We start from the raw sequence: 13,595 nt of genomic DNA, 5'->3' as shown, positions 1-13,595 counted from the left end.
GCCACCCCCATGCTTCACGGTTGGGATGGTGTTCTTTGGCTTGCAAACCTCACCCTTTTTCCTGAAAGGCTGCTCTGCAAGGAAGAAGCCACTGCTCCAAAACTGCCATAAAAAGGCAGACTACAGTTTGCAAGTTCACATGGGGATAAAGATCTTACTTTTTGGAGAAATGTCCTCTGGTCTGATGAAATAAAAATTGAACTGTTTGGCCATAGTGACCATGGTTATGTTTGGAGGAAAAGGGGGGAGGCTTGCAAGCCAAAGAACACCATCCCAAGTTATGGGATTGTTGTCCGTCCTCACCTCAGACTTAGCACTACAGAAGTAGTCACTCAACTCATCCACCAGAGCCTATTTCAATGCCAGGAACTCCAACTTGTGTGTGGGACAGTTTTTCTTAGAGGGCGACAGACTCCGCTGACAAACTCATCTGTCCGAACCTGATGCCCTGATCCTGATACAAGATGTCCCCTAAGCCTGGCATCCAAATGTAGAACACGCGGCAGTCAGATGTTTGCAAAAGCCAGCACCGGCAGCTGGGTCAGCATCTCCTTCAGTGACTGAAAGGCCTCTTCACAATTCGCATCCCACCTTGGTCCAAAGGGTTCCGATGGGCTAAGATACTCTCCACTCTCCTGTCCTTTATTCCCCCTCCCTTTCTTCCCCAAGGGAGGGTAACTGCACAGAAGCTGATTCAACGAGTGACTCACTTTTGCGTAGCCCTTCATGAATCTTCAATAGTAACCACAGAACCCGAGGAACAAGCACAGAGTGCTCACAGTCTGGGGCCTTGGCCAAGTGATCACTGCCTCAATCTTAGCTGGGTCTGTAGCTACTCCATCCCGTCAGACTATATGCCCATCCTAACTAACAGACGTCTTGTAGAACTGACTTGTCCAGGGAAAGTTTTAACCCTTCAGCTTTCAGGTGGCCCAGTACCTTCAGCAGCCTCACTTCATGTTCTTCCAAGGTGGACCCAAACACTATGAGGTCATCCAGATACACCAATACCTCAAGCAAGTTCATATCCCCTACTGTCTTCTCCATGATCCGCTAGAAGGTTGAAGGGGCTCCTGATATGCCCTGGGGTATCCTTTCGAACTGGAAGAATCCCAGGGGACATATAAATGCCGTCTTCTCTTTGTTGGCGTCACTCATGGGGATCTGGTAATATCTGATCCTCAAGTCTAGCACAGTGAACCACTTCACACCACTCAGACAGGCCAGTGTTTCTTCAACCCATGGGACTGTTTACTGGTCAGGGACAGTATGCCTGTTCAGAGTTCTATAGTCCACACACATCCATGCTTTCCCATTCTTCTTTCTGGTCACTACTATTTAGGACGTATAGGGGGTTTGGGACTTGGTGATGATCCCAGCTTTCTTCAACTTACACAAGTGCTGCCAAACATCTTCCACTTTTGCAGGGGCCAGTCGCCGCGACCTTTCTCTGAACAGAGTATCCTCAGTCACCTGGATAGTGTGACGCATGCTCTTGGAACAACCCACATCAAACTCATCAGTAGAAATGACATCTTCCAGCCTCAACATCTTCTCTACCAACCTCCTTCTTCAACCCACAGGAACTGGGGAATCCCTGAAGTTGAATGATTCAGCGGTCAACTTTCCCCCTTCTCCCCGTTTCTTCTCCTTGCAGGACCCCAAGGCCCTCCTCACCAGAGGAGTGTTGGTCCCCACCAGGACCGAAACGCTGCCCTTCTCAATGGGGTCCGGACAAACCAGCACCAATGTATCAAGCCACTCCCACATCGGCCTCCGCAAACTCCATCTTCACTGACAAATAACCAACGTATAGATAATCACCAGGACTAAGACCCCAGATCTCCACTGGATCTGAACCCCCAGGATCGCCGGGCTACTCGCTCCATCTCCTCTCTAGTCTGAGCCTCTTTGTTCAGTCACCCAATTGGAAAATGCACCAAAATTCTCCCCAAATTTCTCCAGCAAAACTTTTAAAATCTATTTCTGAACAAGCTTGGTCGCCGTCTGAAATTCCTTGTGGCCATTTGCCCCAGCACCAGGACGTTACACTGGAGTGCCAAGGGAATGTTTTACTACACTTGAATTTTGAACTTTACCATTTTTAATGCAAAATAGCAGCTTGCACACAATAGTAATACACACAACGTGCTGGAGGAGCTCAGCAGTCAGGGGTATCTAATGATAGGGAATAAACTGTCAACAGTTCAGGCCAAGACTTTTCAGCAGGTGCACAACAGTTCCAGGTACAAAATCTAATTAGTCTAACCTGACAGTGCCAAATGTTTTGACTAATCATTGGAAGCAATTGTTATGTTACAGCTGCAGTTATCACTTCATTGGCTGGATGAGAGATTCCCTTCTTTGTATCATGAACAGAACCAGGCAGCACAAGAACAGATCTTCTGATAAATGAAGTCTTTGCCATGATGCAAATTTAAACTAATCCCATCTTCCTGAACATTGTCCGTACCCCTCCATTCCCATAACTGCTAGTGTTCTTGTCTGGTTCCATTTTTAATGGTTATTGTATCTGCTTCAACCACTTTCCCTGGTGGCATGTTCCAGGTACTTAACGTGAAAATAAAACCTGCCATACACATCCTTACAACTTTCTACCCTCTCACCCCTAATCGGAGCCACTGGTATTTGGCATTTTTTACCCTAACCAATACATCTGAATTTTACATCCTCTCAGCTCATCCTTCAGCCCCTGACCCTCCAGAGAAAGTGATCAAAAGGGACTGTAGCACTGACTGCAATGATCAATACTTTGCAGTTAGCAGCAATGTGGCCTTCACTACTAAAAGGAGTCTTCCCCACATTATGGCTTTGTATGTTATAATACCACAGGGGTTTTCTTTGAGGGGAGAATAGCTTATAAACTTAAAGTTGCATTGTGCCAAGAATGCTACAAACCTGTGCTAAAGCACTGACAGCTAATACTGATGCCACATTTAACCACACATGCAGCAAATCACTGTCAAATTGCTCTTAGACCACCAAAATTAAACATAAAATTTTCATAACATACAGCTCAAAGTACATTTATTATCAAAGTATGTATACTTCATACAATCTTGAGATTTGTTTCCTAACAGGTGGGCACAAAACAAGACACCCAAAAGAACCCATAAAAAGAGTCAAAAATGCAATATGCAGAGGAGAAAAAACCTATTGTGCAAACAATAAACACAAGTAAATAGTGTTCCAAACTGAACCCCACAAACAGCATAAACCAAGCATCAAGCATTTTAATTACAGGAAAGACGACACTTCGAAAAATACTCACAAAAGATTTCTGAATTTTCATCAGATCCATCTTCACAATCAGCTTTGCCATCACATTTCCACTTATTGGGCACACATTGTCCACTAAGGCACTCAATGTCAGATGAACTGCACGAGGAAACGATATGAGTCAGCTGCACCTTTCCTTATTCCCTGTCACACCCACTGTTGAACTTGAATGCATGCAAGGTCATCAGTTGCCTAACCGCAGTGACACCCTCGCGTCAGGGATCACTGGTTGGCCTCGCGCGGCCGGTGGGAAGTGCCGTCACTACTGGCCTGGAGCGCTGCCTCTAAACCTGTTTAACACACTGAATGTTCGTGGGAAATTTGGTGCTAAAATATTCACAGCCGACCTAATTTGGGCTCAGAGTTTCGTAAGTATTAGAGCAGCTACCTTGCTGCGATCTACTGAAACAAACTTTTGTCGGCCGATCTATCCTACAAGATGGGCAGGCGCGTCCTGTCGTACTCCTCACTCGGTCGCTCGCTCTCTCCGGACTGCGACCGCCGCGGCCCTGGCACAGGGACCTCCGGCCCTGACCTTGTCCTCTCACCCAACCCAAGACTAACCGCACCTGGCCAAGGCAGCGGGCGGGCAGGAGGGTGGAGTTCGGGCCCGGAGGGGAGGCTGTCCAATGAGGCAATGAATCACTCAAAACTGCTTCGGTACCCTGAGTCCAAGTACCGTGCACATAAAGACAAACCCGGGAGACCGCCTCTGTCTGTCGATGGATTGGCACTAATTCTGTGCTGCTCTTAGTTTTCTCTCTCTCTCCCCCAGTTTGAATTTTGAATTTAAAATTTTTAATTGTGATTCTTGAAGGGGAGTAATATGTCTATGTCTACGAGAAGTGGGAAGAATCTGCATGAATCTACTGACAAAGGTAATGGAAAAGGAAAGATGCCGAAGGAAAGATCTGATGAAATGTCAGCATGGGCTGACGATATCGTTCGGACACTGAATTCAATTCAAGATCAGAATAGGGCAATTAAAGATCAACTGGAAAAGAATAATAATGAAATGAAGTTATTTCTGGGAAAACTTAAAGATGTGGAAACTCAAGTTACTAAATGTGAAGAGGAATTGAAGTCAACTAAGCAATAACTGTCTGAAACTACAACCTGTTTAGAAAAATATCATAATAAGATTATTGATCTGGAAACTAAGTCTCGCCGCAACAACATATGAATCGTTGGATTGCAAGAAGGAGCTGAAAATGGAGACTTAATGGTTTACTTTGGTAAGCTCTTTCATGATCTACTTCTGACTATTTTATCACAGCCACCTGCTATTGAAAGAGCGCACAGGCTGTCCACTTCGAAATTTAAAGACTCAACCAGACCAAGGTTTATTTTGGTTTGTTTTTATCACTTTAAAATTAAAAATCAAATAATGCGACAGGCAAGAAGACAGTAAGTTTTCAGAGTCAACGAGTCTGAGCTCCGTTTTTATGAAGATTATCCTAAAGAAGTAATGGAACAAAGATCAAGATTTGCTTTGGTAATGAAACAAGCATATGATAAGAAACTATTTCCCTCTTTGAGTTACCCGACAAAAATGAAAGTTTTTCCTCCTAATTCTTCCCCGCGTACTTTCTTTGACCCAAAAGTCGCGCTGGATTTTGTTCAGGCTATACCTGTCACCGCCACTGATGTTACTACTGAATGAACTATCTGAAAAGCTGTTTGATTATCTGTATATTACTCACATTTTGAAAAGATATATGAAGGTTATTTGGATATTTCATTGACAGATTAATAAAAGAAGATAAGAAAACCTGCTCATCATTACATCCTACTGGATTTTTTTTTGGAAAGAAGATTTACGGTTCAAATTTGACTGTGGTTAATTACATATTTGGTTAATGTTAATAGTTAAATAATGGTTAATGGTTAAATGTCAAATGGTTAATTACATATTTGACTGAGAAAATAGGATAAAAAGATTTGTTCCTTTTAACTAATATTTGGTTTGATTTTTTTTGTTGTTTCTTAACTTACTAACTGGTAGTTTTTTTTTCCTACCAATAGGGTTTCTTTTTATATATATATATCTGGGAGTGTTTAGTTACTATGATATTACTAATTAATATTTTTGTAAATTTAGTTCGATTAAATATACTATTAACCTTTTTTTATCTGTTTTATTATAGCGCCCTATAACCTAATTTAAAGTTTTCTTAGGGATTTAAGCTAAATTTAAGATGGTGCTGGTTTTTCTCTTTAAGAGATTATATTATTTTGGTTCTTTTTCTGTTTAATACATGATGGAATGTAAACACTCTCCTTTGTCAAGACGTTACTGTCTTTCTTGCAAGGTCATTTTATTTTTGTTTATGTACTGGCTTGGGGGAGGGAGAGACGAGACCGACAGAGCGGCCCATGGCTTCGCATCTATCTTAGTTCGCTTGCCTTTTTTTCGGGCTTTTGGGAGGGTGGGTGGGTTTAGAGTTACGAGTTTTTCCCATTGGGTGGTTCCAGAGCATGCATGTTTTCTGTATGGCTGAATTCTTCATCACCACCATCTTTGATAATCCCGTATTGGTATGTGTTCTGCGCATGCATAAAGTAAATTGGAATAAAATTATAGTATGGCAGTTAAACGGATTAATGTAATAAGTTGGAATGTACATGGATAGAATCATCCTATTAAACGAAAAAAGACTTTTAAAATTATTAATCGATTCCAACCTGATATAATTTTTGCTCAGGAGACACATATCAGGGTGGGAGATCAAAATAGATTTTTTCGCTGGTGGAATGGATTACAGTTCCATCCAACTTCTCAAAGTAAAACTAAAGGCATGTCTATCTTTATTAAATCTAATATATTTACTCAAGAGGATATTGAATCCGATTCTGATGGCAGATTTTTAATTGTTAAAGGAGTGATTTGGAATAGAAAGGATATTTTGGTTAATTTGCATGGTCCTAATTTAGGATCCTACTTTTTTGAAAAAAATATTTGCTTTACTGCCAGATTTAAATGAGTATATGTTGATAATGGGTGGAGATTTTAACTGTTGTTTAAATCCTATGATTGACAAGAGCTCAACTAATCAGCAACTTCCAAATCTTTCTGCATCAGTTATTAACTCCTTTTTGATTGATTTTGGGTTGATCAAATTATGGAGGCATTTACACCCTGATAACAGAGAATATTCCTTTTTTTCACATGTTTATAAAAAATATTTGAGGATTGATTATATTATAGTTGATCCCCGCCTTTTGCCTAATGTTAAAAACTGTGAATATGATGATGTCATTTTTGGCCGTCCACCATGGCGCATGTCTCAGACTTTATTGCAAAACTCTGATTTTATCAGTTTTATTGAAAGCCAGATAAAAGATTTTTTTTCTTTTTAATGATATAGGAGGTGTGTCTAAATTAATTATATGGGTTACATTCAAAGCATTTTTACATGGTCAGATTATTTCTTATACAGCTAAACTTAAAAAACAGACTAAAGCAGAATCAGATAAAATTTCGAAACAAATTAAAGATTTAGATAATATCTATGCGACTTCCCCTAATATTGACTTATTTAAAAAAAGGGTGGAACTTCAATCACCATATAACGTATTATTAACTCATCCAATTGAAGGTTATCTACTTAAGTTAAAGAGCCAATTTTATATGTTTGGAGATAAAAATAATAAGCTACTTGCATCTCAGTTAAAATTGGTTGAAGCCAAAAGGCAAATTTTGAAAATTTGTAGAAAAGATGGTATCCTGGCTCGGGAATATGAAGGAAATAATAAGATTTTTCAAGATTTTTATACTGAACTTTATAAATCTCAATGTCTGGTAGACTCTTCTGAAATGAATGCTTTTTTTTTTATGAAAGATTGCTTTTCCTAAAATTTCTGCTGAGGATCAAAAAACTCTTGATGCCCAAATTACTGAAACTGAAATTCATAAAGCTATTTTTTCAATGCAATCTGGTAAGGCCCCGGAACTTGATGGTTATCCTGTAGAATTTTATAAAAAATTTGGATAATTGCTTTCTCCATATATGTTGGAGATGTTTAAAGATTCTTTTGTGAAAAGTGATTTACCCTCTACTTTTTAATGAAGCTTCTATTTCTTTAATTCTCAAAAAGGATAAATATCCGACTGATTGTGCCTCATACAGAGTTATTTCATTATTGAATGTTGATGCTAAGATTCTCTCAAAGATAATGGCCAATAGGTTGGTGAGTATTTTGGGTAAAATCATTTTTAAAGATCAAACAGGCTTTATAAAGGGTCGATATTCTTTTCCAAATGTTCAGAGATTATTTAACATTATATATTCACCTTCTTCTAAAACTCCACAATGCGTTATATCTTTGGATGCTGAAAAAGCATTTGATTGAGTCAAATGGAAATATTTATTTAATATTTTAGAAAAATTTGGTTTTGGTATTAATTTTAATAATTGGATTAAAATGATATATAAAGCTCCTATTGCTACTGTTGTCACTAATAACTGAAGGTCTCCTCTTTTTCAGCTATCACAGGGGACAAGAAAAGGTTGTCCATTAAGTCCTTTGTTATTTAACTTAATATTAAAACTCCTTGCTATTGCTCTTCGTGAAGCCAAAAATATTCATGGGATTTTTGTGAATGAGACCATGCACAAAATCTCCCTTTACACTGATGATTTATTGGTATATATATCTAAGCCTGAAGAATCTACTCCTGCTTTGCTAAAATTATTTGACAAATTTGGAGACTTCTCAGGATATAAAATAAATTTTAGTAAAAGTGAGTTACTTCCTTTAAATGAATCTGTCTCTATATATGATAATATTCCTTTTAAAGTTATGGATTCTTGTAGATATTTAGGTGTTATAATTACTAAAAAATATAAGGATCTTTATAAAGCCAATTTTCCTCCTTTAGTGAACTCTATGAAGTATTCATTTAGTAGATGGAGCCCACTTATATTTTCACTTGTTGGTCGTATTCATGTAGTTAAAATGATGATTTTACCAAAATTTTTATATTTATTTCAGAATATTCCTGTTTTTTTGACTAAGAAGTTTTTTGATCGGATTGATTCTATTATTCTATCTTTTATTTGGTATAATAAAAGACCAAGAATTGGTAAATGTCATTTGCAAAAGTTGAAAAAGGATGGAGGTCTTGCTTTGTATAATCTAAGAATGTATTATTGGGCTGTTAATTTGCAATATATATCCTTTTGGTTATATTGGGGTGATAGGAATGATCGGCCAATTTGGGTAGACCTGGAACTGAGAGCTGTGAAACAGTTTTATTTAACTTCATTATTAGGAGTTGTTCTACATATACAATTAGCTAAAGTTGCTAATTTAAACCTATATTCTGTTGTTAAGCACTCTTTACAAATCTGGCTCCAGTTCCGCAATTTTTTTAATCTTAAAAAATTTAAAATTTGTAGTATAATTTATCGTAATGACTTCTTTAAACTTTCCCTGAACAATCCAATTTTTTTACTTTGGAAAAATAAAGGTATTCATTCTTTTTTGGATTTATTTAAAGTAGGCAGATTGATGTCTTTTGAACAATTAGTCGATAAGTATTCTCTCTCATATTCACACTTTTTACAATAGCTTCAAGAGAGACATTTTTTACAAAAATATTTAAGTAATTTTCCTTACATATTGGAGGCTGACTTGTTAGATACTATTATGAATACGAACCCCTCGTTGAAAGGTTCTATTGGAAGAATTTATAATTTATTATTACAATGGGATAAGCGTCCTTTACTTAAGATTAAACAGGATTGGAAGAAGGAACTCAATTTGACTTTTATATGGGAGGATTGGACGCAGATTCTGAAGCTGGTTAATTCTTCTTCGATCTGTGCTACTCATTCACTGATCCAATTTAAAATTGTACATCGTTACCATTTGATGAAGGAGAGACTTTCTAAAATATTTCTCAAAGTTGACAAGTATTGTGATAGATGTAAAACTGAGATAGCTACACTGACACATATGTTCTGATCATGTTCTATATTAAAACAGTTTTGGAAGGCAGTCTTTTCGACAATTTCTAAAGCACTCAGAATCAACTTACAACCTAATAAATTGACTGTGCTTTTTGGAATAATTCCTCAAAATACCCATGGTATTTCTGTGTCTGACCAACATGTTATTGCTTTTTTTACATTGATAGCTAGGAGGGCCATTTTGTTGAAGTGGAAGGATATATCAGCTCCTACTTTGTCACAATGGTTCTCTCAAGTCATGCTGTGTCTTAGCTTGGAGAAAATTAGAATTTGAACCTTTGAGCCTTTATTTGATTTTGAGAAGAGATGGGGCTCATTTGCTCGTTATTATCAGTTCAGTTAACTGATAGATTTCCTCCACGACCTAAGTGTAAATTTTTTTTTGATATATCTTTTTTTCTTGTTGGCGGTTTGATGTTTGTTTTTAGAAGCTTTCTGTATGACGCATGACTCCAGGGTTGCACCCCCAATGGGTTTCTTTTTTTTCCTCACTTTTTTTGCTTAGTAGTGTTTTTTTTATTCACAAAATTTTCAATCCTTAAGATAATTTCTTCTTTTTTGAGGCATTGTAAGTGTTGTTACTTTGATGTACTTGTGCTATTTTTGAATAATAATAATTTAAAAATTTGAAAAGAAAGAAAGACAAACCCGTTGAGTTTTGTGAGCAGAAAAAAATGTGAGCAGGGGGGACAGAAACTAAATGCTGAGAGCTGCGAAAGCTAAATTGCGGAATAAACCAGGCATAAGGAACCTGCTTCGAGTATCGCTGTATTCCTGTCGTGTTTAATACCCACCCCCCCACCCGGTTGGCTGGTCTGCAAGAATATTGTCAATATTAAACTGGTCCGCGGTGCAAAAAAAGGGTGGATACTCCTGGTGTTTATACATTATTTCTACTTCCGGGTTGCGGGGTTTTACTTCCGGTCTTTTTTGCCCCGGAGCGCATGCGTGTAACTAATTGATTTGGGGTAGATCTTGCCTTTAACTAAGGCCGAGGTAGGGGATCTTGGGCTTAAAGAGGTTGGTGACCACTAGCCTACATCAATCACCCATTACAGTTAAAGGGTGTTGTTTAGCTATAGGTTCAAGTAAATGGAATAGATATGTCACCCAAGCTTTGCTCACAGCTATTTTGGAGATGTTAAGATTACAATCCAGTCAAAGCCAAACTATTTCATACAAATTTAGCTATGGATATGGATAGGACATCCTCATTACAGTGAAGAAACAAAGTAATCTACGCAATAGTAAGAGGACAATTGCCTGATGCAAGGTAACAAGGGGAGACTTGATAGGGGGTTTTCAAAGTTATGAACATAGATAGGATAGACAGCCAGGATCTTTTGCTCTAGGTACGTAGATGTGCCAAGTACCAGAATTTATGCTTCATGTTTGGTTGGGGGGCGGGGGGTGGTGGTAAAGGTGATGTGAGTGGATTTTATTTTAAAGAAACTCAGAGTGGTAGGTGCCTGGAGTGAGTTACTAGTGGTAGTAGTGGAAACAGGGATTCAAGCGGCTCTTAGATAGACAAGTGAATACAAAAAATGAGGAATACTGATGATATACAAGAAGAGGACATTTAGTATAAATTAGCATCAAGAACAGCAAAACGTGGGCCGGTAAAACAAGAGTGGATAAGAGTTCTAATTATCACAAATAGGTATCATACCAACAACCTCTTGGTAAAGACCAGGTACCCCCCTAAGGTTTGGTTAAATCTTCAGTTGTCAGTAAATTACTGATATACCTTTTCTACAGTATTGTCCATTTTCCAGCATCATTCCAGAAGGACACATACAGGTTGATTTTTCTGAATTGTTGCTAATTTGAGGTGCAGGCATACACGTGTATTCGCAAGGAGTATTTTTTGAATCCACTTTACACCAGTTTCTTCCTGTAAAGCAAAATCAATCGATCACTTAGATTTACAATATATAGCAAACTGAATCTTACATTTTCAGTCTTCAATATTATTAGCTGCTGATACTAGCTGCAACATTTCAGGAAGCTTATTGTTGGTTGTAACAGATGATATGTAACATTTGACTAACTCAGTCAATTCATTTCCAATTCAACACTATATCAGCAAGTGATATTGTGCATGCCTATTGTTATTTATAACCAGTATTACAATAAAAAGGAACATGTTCTCTTGCAGATCCATAACTAAGAAGCAATAAAATTTGACAAATTAGGACAGCAATATTTTGTGGGCCAGAAGATGACTTCCCTAAACTACTCAAAAATCAAAGTATCAATTCTCTTACTGGGTACAAAATTAAAAACTTGCCTGATGGCTGCATTACTTCATGATAGACAATAAGATCTTGCGGTCTATCCAGATTAGAGATCACAGTTGTAAGATCTTCTCCACTGAACTTGTTGGCTTTATAGATGGCTTCATTCATCCCATTAATCCAAAAGACAGTGTCCTGGAGCAGAAAAGTTGGAATTGGATCACTGACACATGTACGAGGGCACAGTGAACAATTGGTTTCATACCACCCATACAGATCATTTGATTACAACAGTGCATTGAGACAGTAAAAGGGAAAATAACAACATGGAATGAAGTGTTGTAGTGACAGAGAAAGCGCAGTGCAGGCAGACAATAAGATGCAAGGTCATAATGAGGTAGATGAGGAGGTCAAGAGCCCATCTCATCATGCTAGGGAACCGTTCAATAGAATCATAACAGCACTGTCCTTGAGCCTGGGCACTTGCTTTCTGGTTCTTGCCTCTTCTGTCTGATGGGAGAGGGGAGAAGGGAAAATGTCTGGGATGGGTGGGGCCATTGGCTGCTTTCCCGGGGCAGTGAGAAGTGTAGACATAGCCCATGGGGAGGAGGCTAGTCTGTATGATGTCCACAACTCTGCAATTTCTTGTGGTCTCAGGCAGAGCGGTGCCATATCAAGCCATGATACATCCAGATTGGAGGCTTTATCAGTTATTGCAAAATGCATGATTTAAGATATCAGGTGACCCCTAATAACCACACGTTTTTGTGGGCAATAGGTATAAATTCATACAATAATGTAAATATGCAGAACAATATCAGAACACTCAGGTCCCAAAATAGTGGAGTGGCCACCAACTAATAAAAACAGAGTTCACATCTGGAGGAACCAAGCTGCCGTTCAAGTCCAGGGAGGTTTCATCCAAATAAGAATGTGGTATTGGTGTTTCTTGTAGAACAGATAATCCAACAGCTTTAAGCACCATTTCTGCCTAGAAACTACAAAATGCAAATATCTTCACCTAGAAATAGTTTTCAAACCTGAAGTTAAAATTGCACACTCTTGAAAAGGCTAAAATTAGCCTTTGAAACAAATCTTGCAAGATCTAGAACTGAAACACTGGGCTTTGGGTATCTTAGTTCAGTAATCGTGCTTTCTATGTAAAAGAATGTAACATTAGCAACATTACTGTAAAGTCCAGACCCTGGCCTGGAAAAGTGTGGCCTTTGAAGTATTCTAACTTAACATCCAAAACATGGCATTTCCTGGCTTTGAGATTTTGAAAGTAACATTGTTCTACCAACCAAGTATCACAACGTCAACACATACATTGACATTGAAGAGCAGCACAGCAGCGAAGTGGTTAGCACAATGCTTTACAGTACAGGTGACTCAGGTTCAATTCCCATCGCTGCCTGCAAGGAATTTGTACATTCTCCCCATGACTGTGTGGATTTCCTCCAGGTGCTCCAGTTTCCTCCCACAGTCCAAAGTCTTACCAGATGGTAGGGTAATTGGTCATTGTAAACTGCCGATGATGAGGCTAGGGTTATATCAGGGGATTGCTGAGTGGCATAGCTCGAAGGGCCAGAGGGGTCTGCTCCACACTGTATCTCAATAAATAAATAAAATAAACATCTTCACCGATGGAAAGTTAATCAGCCAGTGTGATTATGGCAATGTAACCCAATCAAACTTAGTTTGTTATTGTTCCATCTATAGAGCAAAAGTACTTCCATCATTTGCAGAAAGATGAGCCATCATGTAGAGAATGTTGCTCCAATTGCACAGCAAGGTTTGAGGCTCAAAAGCTTTCTATAAGTTGTACAGACATTTTGTACACATTACAAAATGATACCTTTCAAAATATTTTTCTTCTGCAGATTTCTAACATTCAAACTTACTTGAAAAACAGGAAGTGACAAAGGATGAGCAAGGAATTCACGCAAATGCAGAACCGTGATTCTATCCCGACCACTCAGGTCAATGCTTGACAACGTATGAAGCTTGGAATCAACCCAATAAAGGCGGCCTTTCACAAGGTCTGGGGTTGGGGGAGCAAGAGCACATCAGTTGAGATTCA

At 38.5% G+C, this 13,595-nt stretch overlaps 1 protein-coding gene across 1 annotated transcript in view; it reads right to left on the bottom strand.

Moving 5' to 3' along the window:
- LOC140720709 (uncharacterized) overlaps positions 1-13,595 on the bottom strand; it is a 105,209-nt gene that overhangs the window by 51,095 nt on the left and 40,519 nt on the right. The window contains 4 exon segments of the mRNA XM_073035543.1: positions 3,293-3,436; positions 11,023-11,165; positions 11,562-11,707; positions 13,417-13,556. Of these exon segments, the coding sequence (XP_072891644.1) occupies positions 3,293-3,436; positions 11,023-11,165; positions 11,562-11,707; positions 13,417-13,556 (573 nt within the window).

The sequence above is a fragment of the Hemitrygon akajei genome, chromosome 2 (assembly GCF_048418815.1).
Source record: "Hemitrygon akajei chromosome 2, sHemAka1.3, whole genome shotgun sequence".
Lineage (NCBI taxonomy): Eukaryota > Metazoa > Chordata > Chondrichthyes > Myliobatiformes > Dasyatidae > Hemitrygon > Hemitrygon akajei.
The sequence above is the reverse complement of the archived record's forward strand: the minus strand, read 5'-3'. Positions and strand labels throughout refer to the sequence as shown.